At 42.2% G+C, this 22,628-nt stretch overlaps 1 protein-coding gene across 3 annotated transcripts in view; it reads left to right on the forward strand.

The window, feature by feature from the left end:
• The window catches only part of LOC140494844 (gamma-interferon-inducible lysosomal thiol reductase-like), a 62,234-nt gene that overhangs the window by 4,806 nt on the left and 34,800 nt on the right, over positions 1-22,628 (forward strand). Inside the window, exons 2-4 of one of the 3 annotated variants that reach the window (XM_072594519.1) lie at positions 4,058-4,237; positions 15,485-15,559; positions 18,169-18,264. In XM_072594519.1, the coding sequence (XP_072450620.1) occupies positions 4,058-4,237; positions 15,485-15,559; positions 18,169-18,264 (351 nt within the window). The remainder of the gene's footprint in view (positions 1-4,057; positions 4,238-15,484; positions 15,560-18,168; positions 18,265-22,628) is intronic. The other 2 variants (XM_072594521.1, XM_072594520.1) reach the window with 2 other exon arrangements.

Consider the following 22,628-nt stretch of genomic DNA (forward strand, 5'->3'; position numbering starts at 1 on the left):
CAACTCCACCAAGTTTAGTATCATCTGCAAAGGTATTAACCCACGCAAATACTTTTTCAGCCAAGTCATTTATATGTATCACAGACAGCAGATGTCCCAGCATGGATCCCCGCAGAACACCACTAGTCACGGACTTCCAACCTGAAAACCACCCTTCCACCACTATCCTCTGTCTGCTATGGGAAAGCCAATTCAAAACCCACGCAGCCAAGTCACAGTGGATCCCATACATTTGAATCATCTGGATGAGCCTACCATGAGGAACCTTGTCAAAAGCCTTACAAAAATCCATGCAGACAGCACCTGCTGCTCTAACCTCATCGATCACCTTTGTCACCTCCATAAAAAATTTAACAAACTTAGTAAGACATGATCTATCCTGCACAAAGTCATGCTGACTGTCCCTAAGTAGTCTATGTTTTTCCAAATGCATGTGAATCCTATCCCTAAGAATTCTGTCCAATAACTTCTCAACCATTGATTTGATGCTGACTGATCTGGTGTTTCCTGGATTATCCCTATTTCCCTTCTTGAACAGAGGAACCACATTAGTTACCATCACTGAATACTCCTCTAACAGCATCATTGGGGTTACCATTGATCAAAAGCTTAACTAGAATAGTCACATAAACACTGTGGCTACAAGAGCAGGCCAGATGCAAGAAATATTTCAGTGAGTAACTCACCTCCTGACACCCAAAACATGGCCATCGACAAGGCACAAGTCAGGAGACTGATGGAATACTCTTCACTTGCCTGGATGGGTGCAGTTCCAACAACACTCAAGAAGCTTGACACCATCTAAGGCAAAGTAGACCGCTTGAATGGTCCACATCCACAAGCATCCACTCCCACAACCACCAACACTGAGTAGCAGCAGTGTGTACTATCTACAAAGTGCCCTGCAGAAATTCATCAAAGATCTAACCTCATCGATCACCTTTGTCACCTCCATAAAAAAATTTCCCGCCTCAGGCGATTGACTGTGTGGAGTTTGCACGTTCTCCCCGTGTCTGCGTGGGTTTCCTCCGGGTGCTCCGGTTTCCTCCCACAGTCCAAAGATGTGCAGGCCAGGTGAATTGGCCATGCTAAATTGCCCATAGTGTTAGGTAAGGGGTAAATGTAGATGTAGGGGTATGGGTGGGTTACGCTTCGGCGGGGCGGTGTGGACTTGTTGGGCCGAAGGGCCTGTTTCCACACTGTAAGTAATCTAATCTAATCCTTAGTCATCATGTTCTAAACCCAAGACTACTGTCATCAACCATAAAAAGGGCAGCAGGTACATGGAAACACCATCATCTGCAAGTTCCACTCCAAGCTACTCACTATTCTGACTTGGAAATATATCACCATTCCTTCAGTGTCACTGGGTCTAAATCCTGAATTTCCTCCCTAAGGGCATTGTGGGTCAACCTACAATGCATGGACTGCAGCAGTTCAAGCTCACCACTACCTTCTCAAGGGTAACTGGGGATGGGTAACAAATGCTGGATAGCCGGCATACCTACAGCACATGAGTGAATTTAAAGGATAGTTTTAGACCACAAAATAATATAGATGGCTGGTCAGATTAGTTGAGGGAGAATCCTTTGACTCAGAGCGTTGTGGGTACCTGGAGCTTACTGTCTGACAGCATGGTAGAAGCAGAAATCATCACAGCATTTAAGTAGTATCGAGATGACTATTTGAACTGCTGTAACATGCAAGTCTACAGGCCAAGCATGGGAAAATGGTAGTAGAGTGGACAGGTACTTGATTACTGGCACAGCTGTGATGGGCTGAAAAGTCTTTTTCCACACTGTAAAAGTCTATGGCTCTAATTAATGTTGACCAAGCCAACAATGTCCATCCCAAGAATGAATAAAATAAATACGCAGGTGTCTATTCAAGTAAGAGAAAAATAAAAAGGTTTATTATTGTATTTAAAATTCTTCATTGAAGATTGCACACTATTGAGAAAACCTGTCATTCATAATTTTAAAAATTTATTCCTGGTGCTCCCCATGCATCTGTTGCTAGGTGGAGGAGGGACTTGATGGTTGTGGATGTGGTGCCAACTAAACGGCTGCTTTGTCCTGGATGGTGTTAAGCTTCATGAGTACTCATCAAGGAAATTAGGGAGTATTCAATCCACTCCTGACTTGTATATTGTAGATGGTGGTCAGGCTTTGGGAAGTCGGGAGGTGAGTTACTCACTGTAGGATTCCTAGCCTCTGACCTACAGTTATTGACTGCTTGACACATTGTAACTGGTCGACAATTGTTGACAGTTTATATTAGATTAGATTCCCTACAGTACAAACAGGCTCTTTGACCCAACAAGTCCACAACGACCCTCTGAAGAGTAACCCACCCAGACCCATATTTACCCCTGACCAATGCAATTTAGCATGGCCAATCCACCTGACCTGCACATCTTTGGACTGTGGAAGGAAACTGGAACACCGGAGGAAACCCACGCAGACACAGGGAGAATGTGCAAACTCCACACAGACAATCATCCGAGATGGGAATTGAACCCGGATCCCTGGCATTGTGAGGCAGCAGTGCTAACCACTGAACCACCGTGCCATCCTCATCTGACAAGTTGGGCAGTTTCAAGTGGTTTATGCACTATTTTGCACAATATCTCCACAGTCAGTTTCCCAAAGGACCATGACCCCCAACAATAAAACTCCCACCGCCATGATGTCCTGGCACCAGAATGTACTAGAGTCCTGCTAGCAGGGGATCTCACTTCACCAGCTACAATCTCTATCCTAGAGAAAGACACTGACAACAGACTTGAACAGACCTGTAAACTCCATTCTCCAGGGATAAGACCATAAGATACCAAATCATGTTTCAGTGGAGGCAACCAGCCATTTGAACGATCATGTCCTTCTGGGAACTGAGAGTGTGTGAACTGCTGCTTAGCCCAGTTCCATCCCGGTGAAAATAGAAGGGACTAGGGCCTTGTGATTCCAGACAGATGCAGGCATGTTTGACAAGGAAGGGATGCTGTTTGTCATAGTTAAAACCAGGGCGTCTGTATGTCCAGCCTTTCCAGTATCCCATCCTTCTTAGTTCTCCAGACTCCATGCATTATCATCTCTGCCACCACCAATATTTTGTCAACATGCCCTTCCTTAGTAAACACTGCTAAAGTACTCCTTAATTGTTGTTCTTTTGCAATCTACCACTTAGTGTCCTATTTGATTTTCATTGGAGTCAGCCCACCTTTTATGACCAGTGTATTATTTACAAATGGAAAATTTTAAGTTTCGTTTTATGTTGATTATCATTCTATTTTCATATTCACTCTATCAGTCTGATTTTCTTGTCAATTCATCTCTCAACCTATTGTGTTTGGCATGGTTCTCACTTAAAGGATTCACTGCATGCATCACATACCCATCTTTTTTCATCCTATTCCCCCTCTCCTTTGCCTGTAAGTGGTTTTGGTTCCAATGTCTTTCACCATGACCAACATCAACGGGGAATGCAGAAGGAGAAAACTTAACAAAGCACGAGGGAGGAAGGAATATTGAGGGCTACAATGATAGATTATGTGAGTAAAAATGGCAGGAGCCTTCCATCAAGCATAAACACCAGCATAGATTGATTGGGCTGAATGGCCTACTTCTGTGTTGTATATTCTGTGTAATTTGGTTTGTATTCCCTTAAAGTTGAGGGATGATCCAATTGAAGCTTTTAACAAGACAGAATAATTGAAAAAAAGTTTTCTTCCAGTGGAGACCAACAACAGGGATGAATGGTATTAACCCATGAATGACTTAGCCTTAATATTAAGTTAAGTTTTACACACAGGATAATGAAAATCTGCAAAGCAGTTCTTGCAAAGGATGATTGAGTATTCAGAAGCAGTTGAAGTTTTCAAAATCGTGGATAGTGCATCTTGGTAAGAATCTGAGACATCACCAGATGAGTCAACTCAGGTCAGATCGAATAGAACCATGGAACTTCTGGAAGAGTTAAATGGCTTTCTGCTGTTCTTATAGATAACCTGTGATATTAAACTAAAACCTGCTGCTCTCTTTGTCTGTCTGTCTTATAGGTGGAACACCAGTGCATGGAATACCAACGAAAGAAAGATGCTGATCCGGTTATGATCAGCTTGTACTATGAAAGTCTCTGTGGAGCATGTCGTGGCTTTCTTGTGTTACAGCTTTTTCCCACCTGGTTGACACTGAATGACATAATGAATGTCACATTAGTCCCGTATGGAAATGCTCTGGTAAAGTACATTATAGTTTCTGATAATGTTGGTCAAAGGTCGAAGCCAAGCAGGGTTGGGGAAGGTCCGGGAAATGATAATAATCTGAGTGGTGAAGGAGGTAAAGAAGAGATGAGGTGAGACCATAAAAGTGAGAGCCAGGCTCGTGCAGCAGTTACAATAACTCACAATTTCAATTTCTACAGAATCTGAATCCAATTGAAAAGAAACCAGTTCAGCAGAAATATTGGTTAAACTTTCCCAGTCACTAAGGTTGGATTTATATTTTTGTAAGTTAATAATGAAGTTTATCAACTTGATTTTTTCATTCATGGGATGTGGGCATCATAGGCTAGGCTAGCATTTATTGCCCCCATCCTAAATTGTCCAGAGGGCAGTTCAGATTCAATCACATTACTGGGGGCCTGGAGTCTCATGTAGGCCAGACCAAGTAAATGTTGCAGATTTCCTGACCTAAAGTACACTAGTGAACCAGATGGGTTTTTCTGACAATTGCTAAAAGCTTAATGGTCATGATTAGACTTTTAATTACCGATTTGTTACTCAATACAAGCTCCACCATCTGCTGTGATGGGATGTGACCTCGGTCCCCAGAGCATTATCTAGCCTCTGCAACAATAATCTATTGATGATATTACTGGGCCATGGCCTCCCATTTCCCTGCACCTTATCCACCCATATAATGTGCAATTCACGATGTGAAGGTGGTGGACTGTGTTGAATAAGGTCAAACATCATATGATACCAGGTTATAATCCAACAGGTTTATTTGAAATCGCAAGCTTTTGAAGCGCTGCTCCATTGTCGGGTGAAGACGAAGGAGCAGCACTCTGAAAGCTTGTGATTTTTTAAAAAATTGTTGGACTCTAACCTGGTGGTGTGACTTCTGAGGATGTGCTATTGAAGGAGGCCATTCAGCCCATTTATCCCATTCAACCTTAATTTTTATTAACCTAAAAATAGCCAGAGATACACCTACAATATCTTCACATGAAAGGCAACAGAGACAACCCAGGAACTTATAGGCTAGTGAGCCTTACATCAATGGTCAGGAAGTTACTGGAAAAGATTCTTCGGGACAGGATTTACTTGCATTTGCAAAATAATGGGCTTATGAGGGATAAAGTCAGCATGGCTTTATGTGGGTGAATTCTTGTCTCAAATTTGATAGAGCTTTTCAGGAAGTGACAAATAATTGAGGGTAGGGCAATAGAAGTTGTCTACATGGACTTTACTAAAGTATTTGACAGGGTCACTCATGATAGGTAGGTCCAGAAAATTAAGTCACATGGGATCCCTGGTGAGCTGGTAAGTTGGATAGAAAATTGGCTTCATCAGAGAAGACAGTGAGTAGTTGTGAGGGGGTGTTTTCCTGGCTGCAGATCTGTGACCAATAGTATTCCACAAAAAAACAGTGCTGGGACCTCTGTAATCTATATAAATGATTTGGATGAAAGTGTGAGTGGCTTGGTTAGTAAGCTTGCAGATAATCTAAAAATTGGAGTTGGAAGACTGTCAAAGGATATGACGGGATATAGATCAGCTGGAAAGATGGTAGAGAAATGGCAGATGGAGTTTAATCCTGAAAAATATGAAGAGATGCATTTTGGGAGGTTAAATGCAAGAGGAAAGTATATAGTAAATGGCAGTTCCCTTAGGAGCATTGATATATAGAAGGATCTCAAGGTGCAAATCCATAGCTCCCTGAAAGTGACAAAGAAAATTTACAGCATAAATTGCCTTCATTGGTTGGAGCATTGAGTATAAAAGTTGGCAAGTCATGTTGCAGCTGTGTCAGACTTTAGTTAGATCACGTTTGGAGTGTTGTGTGCAGCTCTGGTTGCCATTATACAAGGATATGGAGGCTTTAGAGAGGGTGCAAAAGAGATTGCTTAGATTAGAGTGTATTAGCTATAAGGAGAAATTGGATAAACTTTGTTTTACATGAGTATCAGAGACTGAGGGGTGACCTGGAAGTGGTAGAAGCAGATACGATAGCAACATTTAACAGACATGTAGACTGACACATGAACAAGCAGGGAATAGAGGCATACACACCATATGCAGACAGATTTGGGATTAGTTTAGAATGGCATCATGGTCTGCACAAACATAGGGGACAAAGAGTCTGTGATAATGTTATCATTAGAGTTACTTGTGCTGTGGTGTTCTTCTGCATCAGTTGTTGCCCTATCTGGTGTTGGTGAAAATTGCAGGCACCAGGAATAATGGAATTGGGTCCTGGCCATCATTTTGTTGTATCTTGCTTTTTAGGATATGCCCTTCAACCTAAGAATGAGTTGAATGAATGTTCTCTGAACAATGTCTAATTCAATTATGTCTTCTTTCAAGAAAGGAGACAAAAACTGTACACAGAACTCCAAATGTGGTCTCATTTACACACTAAACAGTTGGAGTAAGACTTCTATTCCCTTTTGCTTGCAACAATAACCAACATTTCTTCTTCTGAAGAGTCACTGTACCCAAGATGTTCACTCTGCTTTCTTTCCACAGAGTTTTCTGAGCAATTTCTGTTTTTGTTTCCAAATTGCCTTCCTAATGACTTGTTGTATTTGCATTTTAGCTTTGTGATTCATGTAGTAGGGTGCCCAAATCCCTCCGTACTGCGATGTTCTGCATTGGCATTTCATTAAAATTATGTACCATTTCTCCATTCTTCTAAAGAAAGTGAATTTCAAGTTTTTGCACACTACACTCCATGTGCCCAATTTTTGGCCATTTCCTTGATCTATCAAGACCCTTTTGTAGATTCTCTAACTCCTCTTGACAACTTTCTTTCCAATCTACCTTGTTGTCATCAGTAAATCAAGTTATCAAACTTCCATCCCATCATTTAAGTAACTGATACAGACTGTAAGTAGTTGAGGGTCTGGCACTGATCCCTGTGGCCTTTGACTAATTATAGCTTATCTGGTAGAGAACGATTTATCCCTTTTCTCTCTTTCCTGTTTTCCAACCATTCCTGTATACATGTTAATGGTTATACCGTGTTCTTTTTTATACAGGAATCTTTTAATGTAGCACCTTATCAAATATCTTTTGAAAATGCAAGTGCACCACTTCTACAGGTTCCCTTTATCCTTCTTGCTTGTTACTCCTTCAAAAAAACTCCAATAAATTAGTCTCATACAATTTTCCATCAAGACTGTTGATGCTGTGTGAATCACCTTTTACGTATCTTGCTATAACCTTTTCACTAATGGATTCCAGAAATTTCCTGGTGACAGGGATGTAGTTCCCTGATTTCTGTCTCCCTTCTTTCTTGAATGGAAGTGTTTAATCTATTTTCCAATCTGCTATAACTCTTCCAGAAACGAAGGAATTTTAGAAGATTGCAACCAGTTCCTCTGCAGTCAGTTCTTCTAAAATCCCAGGGTGTAGGCCATTTTAATCCTTTTGGATTTAGTTGCATTCAGCTCTAATAGTTGTCCCATCACATATTCTCTGGTGATGATTGATTTTAATTTATCTCTCCCAGTCACCTCATGATTTTCAATTATCTTTGGACAATTTTCTAAGTCTTCTACCATGAAGAAATTACCTGTGAAAAGCTTCTGCTAAATCATTTCTGCAAGCTCACTATCTTAAGGACCAACGCTAGCTTTAATTACTTTTTTCCTGTTCAACACCTGCAGAAACTCTTAGGTTGTAGTTCATAATCTCTCCTTTATTGTTTTTTAATCCTCTTTGCTGGCTCTTAAAATTTGATTAATCTCCTGACCTATCCATGATGTTTGCAGATTTTACAATGTTTCTTTCAAATTTACATTATTCTTAACTTTCTTGTCTAGTCACAAATGATGCAATCTTCTTTCTCGCTGAGATGGATGTTTATTGAGAGCTATTAAATACCTCCTTAAAAGTCAGCTGCTGCAACCTCATTCTGCTACATTTTAATCAGATTTCCCGAGTTAACTTTACCAACTCTGTCTTTATGCCCTGAGAATGACCTTTCTTCAACTTTAAAACACTAGCCTTTGACACATATTCCTTCCCTTCAAATTGAACACATATTTCTGCCATCGTGAGACTCCTCTGCCATGCGGTTATTGAGTAATCCTGCCTTATTGCTCATTTCCAGACCGAGGATGACCTTCTCCCTGGTTGGTACTAGAATAGAACTGCTCTGAGAAATTGTCCTGCATACACACCATTAACTCATTGGGGTGTATGGAGTTCAATGCAGCTAAATGTGAGGTGATGCACTTTGGGAAGAATAACAGGAAGGCAGAGTACTGGATCAATGGAAAGATTCTTGGTAGTGTGGATGTGCAGAGGGATCTTGGACTCCATGTACATAGATCCCTGAAAGTTGCCACCCAGGTGGATAGTGCTGTTGAGAAGGGATACGGTGTGTTAGGTTTCATTGGTAGAGGGATTGAGTTCCGGAACCGCAATATCACGCTGCACCTGTACAAAACGTTGGTGTGGCCACATTTGGAATATGATATACAGTTCTGGTGCCATCTTTTGGGAAGGATGTGGAAGCATTGGAAAAGGTGCAGAGGAGATTCACCAGGATGTTGCCTGGTCTGGAGGGAAGGTCTTATGAGGAAAGGGCGCGAGACTTGAACCTGTTCTCATTGGCAAGAAGAAGACGAAGAGGGGATTTGATAGAGACATACAAGATGATCATAGGGTAGACAGTGAAAATTTTTTCCTAGGATGATGATGTCAGCTTGTACGAGGGGGCATAACTACAAATTGAGGAATGATAGATTTAAGACAGATGTCAGAGACAGGTTCTTTACACAGAGAGTGGTAAGGGCGTGGAATGCCCTACCTGCTAATGTAGTTAACTCAGCCACATTAGGGAGATTTAAACAATCCTTGGATAAGCACATGGATGATTTTGGGATAGTGTAGGGGGACAAGCTGAGAATAGTTCACAGGTCGGTGCAACATCGAGGGCTGAAGGGCCTGTTCTGCGCTGTATTGTTCTTTGCACTATGCTCTGTGCTCTATTTTCTAGACTACTTTGCTCATCTGATTTTCCTAATCTACATCTAGATTAAGGTCACCCGATTGTTTTGGTACCTTTCTAACATGACTCATCTATTTCATCCAGTATATGCTGTGCTGCACTGTATCCAACAATAATGGGCCTATAAACCACTCATACAAATTGCCTCATCATTTCAATCTTTTCGTTATCCAAACTGAATCCATATTTTGCTCTTTCAAGCTCTCACTCTTGTGGCAATACATCCTTAATTAATAGAGATATCTCGTTACCTTTTTCCTACTTTCCTACCTGTCAAACTGTTAAAAACGTACTTCTCCTTTCAGTGTTGATTAACAACATTTCTGCATTTTGCCCTCAGTATCCCATCTCACTATCCTGCTGCTTTCAGGGAACTGTAGGCAGACACTCCATGTCCTTCGTTGCTCCAAAATTTTCAGTGTCCTCCCACCAACTGAATTTGCCTTGTCCTCCTGACTGTATTACCTCAAACTTCTCTGGATTTATTTTCATTTGCCGCTTTTCTGCCCTCCTAAAGAGTCCATTTAATAGGTTTCTGCAGCTTTCCTCCTCACTATCGAGTAAATGGCCAATCATCTGGAAAATTCTCAATCATAACCCCAACTTTTAAATCTGTTTGTATAGACCATAAATAGCCAGAGAACAATTCTGAGCCCCCTTGAAACACTGATGGAAACAGCTTTGAGATTATAAATAAAACACCCATAGGTCTTTGCTACCTGGCATTAGCCTAATTTGGGATCCAATTACAGATGCTGCCAGACCTGCTCAAATTTTCCAGCATTTTCTCTTTTGGTTTGGGATCCAATTTGTTGCTTTCTCTTGGTTTCTAGGAGCTTTAAATTTCCTGTTCAACTTGTTGTTAGGTTCTTGTCAAAAACATTATTTAAAATCCATTAATCTCAGTATCTTTCTCTTCATGCAGCACTTTCTGATTTTATTGCACCTAATTCAGATTCAAGAGACAGAAGCTAAATCAGGAAGTGAGTCATTTCTGCTGAGGAAGAGAGTTGGGTTTTGGCTTTTATCAAGAAACTGCATTTCCATCATGAGTCACTACATGAGTCTAATGACAGGGGTTGGCAGGAAATGATTGCCCCTCCCATTCCTCCCCACCCCTGCCGAGGAGCCATTCCCTGCTGGCAGTGTGGACAGAGGCCTTGTGCTGATTTGCTCCCATGGAGCTGAGTCTCAAATCTGCCAGGCCACAAGAGGATGAATAATCTCCTGTCTACCTTTGAGTAAATGGCATTGTCCAGTCAGTGCAGAGTGACATCCCTAAGTTTAAAGTCAGGGCAACTGTGCTCATGCAGAGGGATGTCAAGTAGAGTGATCATGTGTACTACAGAGGATGCTGGAGATCAGGCCCCTGCAAAGGATAAGCCTCTGAATTTAGCCATTAGGGACCTGCTAGATGTAGACAGGGTCTGGATAGAGGTGCCAGAGTCCAGATCAGAGTGACATTTGGAGAAATCTGTCTCCTGTGATAGCTCCATCATGCAAGCACCCGACTGTCTCCGTGGAAAAGGTGGTGGCTGCCTTGGAGAAGTAAGCCCCACAGAGTACTCAGTGGCTGTTATATTCATACTCAGACTTGCACTCGATCACTTCAGTCAAGGGTGTAATTTATGGCTAAGCAGAGAGGCACCTTAATCTACCTCCAAGAGCCTCATCTCCTCGAGGACAGGGATGTGACATCATGTACCCTGTGCGAAGATGAGCACCAGTTTGGTATCCTGGAGTGTTCATCCCAGGACTGTGTGTAGGATGAGCATGTGGAAATATAACCCTGACTGCCCTTTCTTGACATTGATGTACTTTTAATCTGTTGATATTGGTTGCAATAGTCAGAGGCCTTTGGGCATTGCATTTCATGCCCAAACAGTCTTGAATGATATAGACTATCAGAGAGCCAGGCAGTTAACAGTGTGACTGGGGATCAGTAAGGAATATAAAGTAAGCAAGAAAGAACTTAAACAAGGAAGTGGAAAGGCTAAAATGGGCCATATCCTGTGCAAGTAGAATGAAGGAGAATCCTAAGATATTGTACGTATTATAGGAGCAAGAGGGTACCTCAAGAAAGGGTAGAGAATCTGTGTGTGGAGCCAGAGGAAGTGGATGAGATCCTTAATGAGTACTTTGCATCTGTATTCACCGATGAGAATGACTTGAAAGTCACATGGGATCAACAGAGAGTTGGTATATTTGATATGGAATTGGCTTGGCCATAGAGGGTAGTTGTAGAGAGATGTTTTTCTGACTGCACATCTGTGACCAGTGATGTTCTGCAAGGATTAGTGCTGGGACCTCATTATTTGTTTTTTATATAAATAACTTAGATGAAAATGTAAGTGATCTAATTAGTAAGTTTGCAGAAGGTATGGAAATTGGTGGAGTTATGGACAGTGAGGAAGGATATCAAAGGATACAGCAAGATATAGATCAGTTGTAAAGTTGGGCAGGGAAATGGCAGATGGAGTTTAATCCTGACAAGATGAGGTGATGCACTTTGGCAGTTCATGCAAAAGGAAAGCATATAGTAAATAACAGGACACTTAGGAGCATTGATATACAGAAGGATCTTTCTGATAGTGGCAACACAAGTGATTAAGGTGGTAAAGAATGTGTACGGCATGATTGCCTACAATTGAGTCTAAAAGTTGACAAGTCATCTTTCAGCCGTATAAAACTTTAGTCAGTCCACATTTGGAATATTGTGTGCAGTTCTGATCACTATACTGTCAGAAGGATGTGGAGGCTTTGGAAAGGATGAAGAAGAGGTTTGCCAGGATGTTGCCTGGACTGGAATGTATTGCCTATGAGAAGATGTTGAGCAAATTTTGTTTTTGCTATAGTATTGGAGGCTGATGGGGTGGCCTGATAGAAGAATATAAAATTATGGGAGGCATGGATAGAGTGGATAGTTGAAGTCTTTTTCCTAGCGTGGACAAGTCAAATATTAAGCAAAAGTGAGGACTGCAGATGCTGGGGATCAGAGTCAAGATTAGAGTGGTGCTGGAAAAGCACAGCAGGTCAGGCAGCATCCGAGGAACAGGGAAATTGCCATTTCAGGCAGGAACCCTTCATCAGGAATGAGGCTGAGACCCTCTGAGGTGGAGAGATAAATGGGATTGGGGTGGGGCTGGGGAGATGGTAGCTAAGAGTGCAATAGGTGGATGGAGGTGGGGATAAAGGTGATAGGATGGAGAGGAGGATGGAGCGGATAGGTGGGAAGGGAGATTGGCAGGTAGGACAGGTCATGAGGAAGGTTGGAACTGGGGTAAGGTGGGGGGAGGGGAAATGAGGAAACTGGTGAAGTCCATGTTGATGCCCTGGGGTTGAAGTGTTCCGAGGCGGAAGATGAAGCGTTCTTCCTCCAAGCGTCAAATATTAAGGGCCATAGCTTTTAGATGAAAAGTGAAATGTTCAAATTAGATGTACAAGACATTTTTATTTATACTGAGGGTGTTAAGTGGCTGGCATATGCTGCCTGAGGTGGGGTAATGGAAGCAGATATTGTAGGAAAGTTTAAGAGGCAGATGAATAGGCAGGGAATAGAAGAGTGTGAACCGCTTGGAGGCAGATGGGATTAGTTTAGAATGGCATCGTGGTCAGCTCAGACATGGTAAGCTGAAGGGCCGGTTTCTATGTCAAACTGCTCCATATTCTATCTTCTTAAATGTTGAGAGATTGGAATGTTTTCATGTCCAAAAGGATCTGGATCTCCCTCGATGTGTATTGCTGGAAGTTAGCATTCAGGTGAATTTATTAACTTGGCAAATGATTTGATGGCTTTTCTTACAGAAGGAACTGAATGTAGGTTCACAGATTATTGCTTCAGGTGTGTCATGTCTTGTGTGTTCAGACACATGAAAAGGCAGGGAATAACAGGGAGGATGAGTTCCTAATCTAAGGAATGATAGAAACTCTTCCTTTGAGGGGGTATAACTAATGTTAGCTTGTGGGGATTGAGGGATTGTCCTAACTCTACAGATTGAGCAGATTGTACCTGTATTCCCTACCGTTTGGATAACAGGTCATATCAGTGAACCACACAAAACTCTTAGAGGACTCTCTGGAAGGATGGTTGCTGTAGAATAATAGGAACCCTACAGTGTGGAAAGCAGCCATTCAGCCCATTGGGTTTGCACAAACTGTCTGAAACGTATCCCACCCAGACCAGCTCCCTACTCTATCCCTATATTTATGTGGCTTATCCACCTTGGCTGCACATCCTCTGGCATATGGGACAATTTAGTATGGCCAATCTGCTTAATTTGCTGTTTTGGACCAGACCAGACCAGACCAGGCACCATCAAAATATTTTAAGAAGGTAGCCTAGACCCTAAACTTCTTATTTTAAAGACAAATGTAAAGTGTTGTGTTCCAGATGCAATTCAATTGGTCAAACTACTCAATGTTAAGCAAAACACAATTTATTCAAACACTATAGTTAAAATACAACAAAAGAAAGAAGAACTTAGAATAACAACTCTATTGGAAAACTTAACAGAATAGTAGGTGCATTAACCATTATTAATTAAATGTTCCAATATAGTAACATTCCATAAAAACATTCTTTGTCAAAATTCAGAAAGTAGGTTTTGTCTCACATGCAATCCAGCAACCCAGAAGGAAAAACATCAATTGAAAACTTAGAGAGTAGCAGCCAGGAGATATTTACTGTAACTTCCAACCCTGTTGAGACTCCCAACAATAACTGCTTAAAGCTAAACCTAATAAACTTTAAAAAAACTAGAAATGCTGGTCTGAGAGCTGGACCACATCTGCTCAGGCTGCTTCTATTACAGTTTTAAAAAAAACCAAGTGCTAAGAATCTAATGATAGTGGGGGATTAAAAGATGGTAATGTTGTCATTGAATGTCAAGGGGTGCAAATGTTACTTGCCATTATTAGTCCATATCTTATTACATTTGAACCTCAATTTCTGAGGAGTCATGAATGGTACCGTACATTGTGTAATCATCGGCGAACATCTCAACTTCTGACCTACGATGAAGGGCAGGTCTTGGCGAGGCATTAAACCATTAGACTCCTAGACTTTCCTCCTTCAGCCATTCTCTGATGAGATTCAAACCAGTATCCCAGGAACATTACCTGGGTCTCTGAATTACTAGTCTGGCAGTGATAACTTTACGTCATCACCTCCCCAGATAGAGATCATGGAGACAGTTGCAGAGGCTAGAGAGCTAAAGTTAGAGTAGGATGAATTTGACAAATCTGCGTCTTACATGTTTAATCAGCAGAACGGGAGGAGTCCTCGATTGGGAGGAGGAGGAGGAGGAAACCTATTTGACTCTCCAAGCTTTAGTGTGAAACTAAAAAGCCTCCACATTCCTGATGAAGAGCTTATGTTCAAAATGTCCACTCTTCTACTCCTCAGATGCTGCCTGACCAGCTGTGTTTTTCCAGCACCATACTTTTTAACTTTGAGCAAGCTAATCTATTAAATGCCTTGTGAAATTCAATGATTTTTGACTTTTTACTGATTTTGAGAATCTGTGCTGAACACATGTGGATAGTGACTGATGCTGCATTGATCCTTTGCCATTGCACAGCTGTGTTCAACCACAGTTACCACTTCTGCATTTCAGTGCAAGGGATTTTTTTTAAGCTCAACTTCTGCATTGAGTTATTAGAACTTCTTTTAACCTTTTCTAGATAAATTCTCACTCTAGATAACAAGAGACTGGGGATTGTGAAGAAACAGACAATGTTAGTATGCACAATCAACACGTCAAATAGAATTTGCTTTTATTTTTGGTAGCTGGACTACTGAGAAATCGAAATGTTACAAGGAATTCTGTACAATGGAAAATCTCTCGACTACCAGGCACTTTCTCTATTGGCTGCTGCAGTCAGGGAGATATGAGGGCGCTCTGGCGACCTGGGATAGCACATGGCTTTTGGTGGAGTGACCTAAGTGACTGCTCAAGTCAGGAGCACCCAGTGTTTCTCCTGCCAAGCATTCGAGGTCAGATGACTATGAAATGCGAAGAATCTGCTGAAAAAGGTGGGGGCAGTTGATATCTGAGTTTGATGTTTGCCCTCCTGTAAACACCCTGGTTTAACTAAATGAACAGCTGAGGTGAAGGTCTGCATCGACGTTGTTAAAAGTTTTGATGTAACATGTTCAGTGACAAAATGCCCTGGAGTAAGCAATGAATCTAAACTCTCACAGCCATGTTCCCTGTTCATATATTGTTACTTTGTTTTTGTAGGAGAGGAATGAAAGTGGCAAGTGGGTGTTCAGTTGTCAGCATGGAGAGCAGGAATGCACTGGGAACATGATTGAGGTGAGTACCTAGTCTGATTGAACAGCTACTGATGATCACATCGTCAACAATCCTCACATAATATCCAAAAAATTCAATTCAAAATCTCTTTTTCAAAATTCCTTTTACCATTCCAGAATTCACATATGCTTAATGACCCTGACTCAATTTCTAATGCCAAAACCAGCCCATTACCATGGCAACCTACAAAAGGCTTTATTGAGGGATTTCATCAGTGAGCAGGAATACAGACTGTTCTATCTTTTATTCTCTCTCTCTCCTGCTCTGTGACCTTGTTGTCTTGCATTCACTGCAACACCTGCTCACCCCATTCAAACCATTACTCAGTCTCACCTCCTGGAATAAGCCTCATTTTCAATATCTTAAATTCAATAGATGCAAATGTATTATTTAGTGTCAACACCTTGGTTTAGCCATTGGCAGATCTGGCTAAACAATATGAAACACTTTTGGGTCCTGGTTAAATCTGCCAAGGTTACTTATGTCTTGTATATTCAAGATAACCCTAAGCTTCTCTTCTCTCATATAACCATCTGATGTCTACCTTCTGTCTTTGGCCCCTGATTTCCTACAAAGTGTGCCTTTCTGCCTCAGTATCTCTCTTGCTCCTGTTGTCTGACTGGGCCTGAATTCTCAGGAACCTTTCACCACATCATGAGGTCAGGTAGGTTGCCGGCTCTCATAGAAATGTTTTTGACTCCTGAAAAGGAACTTGCTTTTAAAACAAAAAGCTGTTGTAAGACTTTGCCCATTATTTTGAGGTCTTGCCAATACATCTGTCTCCTAGCAACCAAAGCCATTCCTTTGTTGCCTGAGGCAGAAATAGGCAGTTCATGAATTTGGTGTTGTTTAGCCTTCAACCTGAGCTTCCAACCTTATTTCCTTCCCATTACCAATACTGTGTTATATTCACCATTTCCCAGCTCCTTTCATGTCTCAGCTCATTTGTTGCTGAGGTCCTCATATGTGCCTTTACTATTCCAACATTTTCCTCACTTGCTTTCCACCTTCCATCCTCTATAAACTTTAATTCATCCAAAGTTATCTTTCACCAAGTCATGTTCATCCATCAGTTGTAGTGCTCACTGGTCTTTCCAGGTCTGGAAATGTCTTGAGTTTAGAATTTTCATCGTTTTCCGATCCGTCCCCTTCCCCTTTGTCTATTTTCCTCCAGCCTAAACCTCTCCAAGATTTCATCTCCTTTGCATCCTCTCCTTTTCAAACACTAGCTCATTGAACAAATAACAAAGAACAAAGAAAACTTACAGCCCAGGAATTTGTGGTGGATATGGAAGGATCCCTTGGGGCCTTGAGGCCTTGGGATCCCTTGGGGCCTGGCACCTTCCCTTGCAACTGCAAGAAATGCAAAACTTGCACCCACACCTCCCCCCTTACTTCCCTCCAAGGCCCCAAGGGATCCTTCCATATCTGCCACAAATTCACTTGCACCTCCACACACATCATTTCCTGCATCCGCTGTACCCGATGTGGCCTCCTCTATATTGGGGAGACAGGCTGCTTACTTGCGGAATGTTTCAGAGAACACCTCTGGGACACCCGGACCAACCAACCCAACCACTCCGTGGCTCAACACTTCAACTCCCCCTCCCACCCCACCAAGGACATGCAGGTCCTTGGACTCCTCCATCGCCAGACCATAGCAACACGACGGCTGGAGGAAGAGCGCCTCATCTTCCGTCTAGGAACCCTCCAACCACAAGGGATGAACTCAGATTTCTCCAGTTTCTGCATTTCCCCTCCCCCCGACCTTGTCTCAGTCCCAGCCCTCGAACTCAGCACCACCTCCCTAATCTGCAATCTTCTTCCTGACCTCTCCGCCCCCACCCCCACTCTAGTTTATCACCCTCACCTTAACCTCCTTCCACCTATCACATTTCCAACGCCCCTCCCCCAAGTCCCTCCTCCCTACACTTTTATCTTAGTCTGCTTGGCACACTTTCCTCATTCCTGAAGAAGGGCTCATGCCCAAAACGTCGATTCTCCTGCTCCTCGGATGCTGCCCGACCTGCTGCGCTTTTCCACCAACACATTTTCAACATCTCTCACCCATTCTCTACCTCCCCCTTCTCCTTCAAAAGTTAAAACGTACTTTTGGTCCATGTTTTGATCATATGTCTTTGAATCTTCTCATGTGACTCAGTTTCAAATCTGTTTGTAATTCACGCTGATAAATCACCTTGTTGTGATTTATAGTAGTAAATATATTAATACATTAACTGATGATGCTAAAAAGTTAATAATGCAAGATGCTTTGAAAATTGCTTTTGGTCATATACTAAGCTGCGATTGGCTCATTTAATGCTATTAATGCTTTTAATCACAAACAGACCTCATCCTGAATTCAACTAAATGAATTTTACATTAATCCAAGATTTAAGGACTATCTAGTAGCTCAATAATCTGCTCTTCCTCCAGTTCAGTCAGTTTTGTAGCAGCTGCTATGGTCCTAGGGCCATCCTGACCAAGGGACAACTGCATCCTGTTAGTGACCGTCTATTGAAACCAGAATACATGTACTGGAATTGATGCTGATATGAATGATAAATGAATTGTCCCAGTTAACTGGTCCTCTGTAATTTTACTTACAGACATGCATTATGCATACTCTTCAGGATCCTTACCGATTCTTTCCAATCATTTTCTGTATGGAATCAGCAGACAATGTGACTGCGGCCGCGCAGCTGGTGAGTGCCAACCGGTACCATTCCACTACAATTATTTACAATGACACATGGCCAGAACCTTGATATGATATCTCCAAAAGATGTCACTTCTGACATTGTAGTACTGACCCTCCAACCTTGCTGCATTCCCTCAGTACTGACTCTCCAACCATGCTGCTTGCCCTCACTACTGGGTCTCTGACAGTGTGACACTCCCTCAGCACTGACCCTCCTGGGAATACTGTGACACACAACTCTCATCTTGACTCCCCAAACCTGTCCGCCATCTGCAAGGCACAAGTCAGGACCATGATGTAATAGTCCCCATTTACCTCAGTGAGGGCAGCTCCATCAACACTCATGAAGCTCAGTACTATCTAGAATAAAGAATTCCAAACAATACCATAAACATTCACTTCCTCCACCATTGATGTGCAGTGGTAATAGTGTATACCATTCACAGTGTGCATACACATCAAGCTTATATTGGCATCACCTTTCAAATCCAGAATCACCGTCACTTTTGCCAGAAAAATGGACAAAAGCAGCAGATATACTCTCTCCAATCTGATTTGGAAATATGTTGCTGGGTCAAAACCCTGGAACTCCCTCCCTGACAGCATATTGGGATCCCACACCTCATGGCCCTGCTACAGTTCAAGATGGCAGCTTGCTACCACCACCTTGAGTGCAACTAGGAATGGGCAATCAATAGAACCAGCCAGCAACGACAACGCCCCATGACTATTTTTTTAAAAACCTGATTTGATTATTTTACATTTATTTGAAGGCCTCAGATTAGAGAAAAAAAGGAGCGTAGTAGTCATTGGCCAAATTCCAGAAGAAATTTGAACCATATAGAACATAGAACATAGAACATAGAACAATACAGCACAGAACAGGCCCTTCGGCCCACGATGTTGTGCCGAACATTTGTCCTAGCTTAAGCACCCATCCATGTACCTATCCAATTGCAGCTTAAAGGTCACCAATGATTCTGACTCTGCCACTCCCACAGGCAGCGCATTCCATGCCCCCACCACTCTCTGGGTAAAGTTCTGTTCTGTTTGGAAATATTGTATTATCCAATGACCATACAATTTAGGAGTAGAGTAGGCTGTTCAGTACCTCAAGTCTGTTCAGTCATTCATTAACATCTCAGTTGATCTGATTTAGGCTTCAAATCTGCATCCCTGCATATAGAACATAGAACATAGAACATAGAACAATACAGGGCAGTACAGGCCCTTTGGCCCTCAATGTTGCACCGATCCAAGCCTACCTAACCTACACTAGCTCACTATCCTCCATATGCCTATCCAATGCCCATTTAAATGCCCATAAAGAGGGAGAGTCCACCACTGCTACTGGCAGGGCATTCCATGAACTCACGACTCGCTGAGTAAAGAATCTACCCCTAACATCTGTCCTATACCTACCACCCCTTAATTTAAAGCTATGCCCCCTCGTAATAGCTGACTCCATACGTGGAAAAAGGTTCTCATGGTCAACCCTATCTAAACCCCTAATCATCTTGTACACCTCTATCGAGTCACGCCTAAACCTTCTTTTCTCCAATGAAAACAGCCCCAAGTGCCTCAGCCTTTCCTCATACGATCTTCCTACCATACCAGGCAACATCCTGGTAAACCTCCTCTGCACCCGTTCCAGTGCCTCCACATCCTTCCGATAGTATGGCGACCAAAACTGCACACAATACTCCAGATGCGGCTGCACCAGAGTCTTATACAACTGCAACATGACCTCAGGACTCCGGAACTCAATTCCTCTACCAATAAAAGCCAGTACGCCATATGCCTTCTTCACCGCACTATTTACCTGGGTGGCAACTTTCAGAGATCTGTGTACATGGACACCAACATCCCTCTGCTCATCCACACTACCAAGTATCCGATCATTAGCCCAGGACCCCATCTTTTTGTTACTCATACAAAAGTGAATCACCTCACACTTACCCACATTGAACTCCATTTGCCACCTTTCTGCCCAGCTCTGCAGCTTATCTATAACCCACTGTAACCTGCCACATCCTTCCTCACTGTCAACAACTCCACCGACTTTCATATTATCCGCAAAACTTGCTCACCCAACCTTCTAGCCCCTCCTCCAGGTCATTTATAAAAATATATCCCTGATAATTTATCATATCTTTGGTTACCTAGAATGGGAATAGTCACAATATTTAAAGGTTAGGAAAGGTCAAGGAATGATTTAATCACATGTATGTAAAATTGCTCTGGGAGCATATCATTCCGATCTTGTACCAAAGCAGCAGCAAACCAGTTGACTCCCTCAGGAAAGACATTTGTTGGGACCCAATGACATAATTGAGTACAGGCTGCAATTTTAAGTCAAGGCCAAGATGAAAGATAGATATTCTGTGAGGAAGACTTCATCCTTTCCTATCCTGTGTTCACCATGCTCTCCCACGTCACTTTCTAGAATCTCTTGAGTTCTTCAGATCTCCTACATTGGAGCATCAATGTTGATAACTGTTTCTGACATGTTACTTTAAGTTTGGAGTATTTTATAGAAAATCAATTCTGACATTTTCAGTGACATCATCAGTCTGTATTATAGGTTCTGGTCATTTTGCTTCCCTTTCTCACTTCGAACACCTGTGCTTTGAGTTTCTGCTGAACTTCCTGAATCGATACCATATTAATCTGTTGTTTATGCCACTTCTGGTTTTAAGGGTGAAAACCAGAAATTGGTGATCTTTCTCACACAGACTTATAAATTATTATCATGCAGAAGGCGATCATTTTGCCCATTTTACTGGCACAAGCTCCATTATCTTGTCAGGTTCTTATCTAATATCAATCTCCGGCCTTTCCCCTATATGCATGCACATCATGATTATCACAAAAAAAGTTGAATGTCTCAATTGAATCTGCCTTCACCACACCAAGGACCCTTAACAACTTTTACAGATGCTCCATTGAAAGCATACTATTCCTGTGCATAATGGCCTGGCACAGCAACTGCCCAGGACCATAAGAAACTAAAGTTGTGTGCACAGCTCAGACCATCACGGAAGCCAAACTCCCATCTATGAACTCCATTTACACTTTTCGTTGCTGTGGAACAGTTTACAATGTCATCAAAGAGGAGAAAGTGAGGACTGCAGATGCTGGAGATTAGAGTCAAGATTAGAGTGGTGCTGGGAAAGCACAGCAGGCCAGGCAGCATCCAAGGAGCAGGAAAACAGATGTTTAGGGCAGGAACCCTTCATTAGCCCTTCCTGATCTTGACTGAATGTCATCAAAGAACCGTCCCACCCCAGTAATGCTGTCTTCCAAGCTCTTCTGTCAGGCAGAAGATACTGAAGCTTGAACACTTCAAAAACAGGTTCAAGAATAGCTTCATACCTGTTGTTATTAGACTGCTGAATTAATACTCAAGATGGCTTTGTGCATGTGAAATCATGTCACTGACTTGACTGAGTTTTTTTGAAGAAGTAACAAAGGATTAATGAGGACAGAGCGGTGGACATGATCTATATGGACTTCAGTAAGGCATTCAACAAAGTTCCTCATGGTAGACTGGTTAGCAAAGTTAGATTACATGAAGTACAAGATAAATAAGCCATTTGGATACAGAACTGGCTCGAAGGTAGAAGACAGAGGATGAAGGCCTGTGACCAGCGATATGCCACAAAGATTGGTGCTGGGTCCACCGCTTTTCATCATTCATATAATTGATTTGGATGCAAACCTAGGAAGTAGAAGTGTAGTGGACAGTGAAGAAGGTTACCTCAGAGTATAATGGAATATTGATCAGAGGGGTCAAAGGGCTGAGAAGTGGCAGATGGAGCTTAATTTAGATCAATGTAAGGTGCTGCATTTAGAAAGGCAAATCAAGGAAGGCCTTATATATTTAATGGTAAGGTCCTGGGGTGTGAATAAAGAGACCTTGGAGTGCAGGTTCATAGTTCCTTGAAAGTGGAGTTGCAGGTAGATAGGATAGTGGAGAAAGCATTCAGTAAGCTTTCCTTTATTGGTCAGAGTATTGAGTACAGGAGTTGGGAGGTCATGTTACAGCTGTACAGGACATTGGTTAGGCCACTTTTGGAATATTGCATGCAATTCTGGTCTCCCTCCTATAGGAATGATGTTGTGAAACTTGAAATCGTTCAGAACAGATTTACAAGGATGTTACTGGGATTAGAAGGTTTGAACTATAAAGAGAGATTGAAGAGGCTGGGGCTGTTTTCCCTGAAGCGTCGGAGGCTAGGGGGTGACCTTATAGAAATTTATAAAATTATGAGGGGCATGGATAGGGTAAATAGACAGGGTTTTTTCATGCAGAGGGTGGTGCATGTACGGAATGAACTGCCAGAGGAAGTGGTGGAGGCTAGTATA

This window comes from Chiloscyllium punctatum, chromosome 24 (genome assembly GCF_047496795.1).
Source record: "Chiloscyllium punctatum isolate Juve2018m chromosome 24, sChiPun1.3, whole genome shotgun sequence".
Taxonomy (NCBI): Eukaryota; Metazoa; Chordata; class Chondrichthyes; order Orectolobiformes; family Hemiscylliidae; genus Chiloscyllium; species Chiloscyllium punctatum.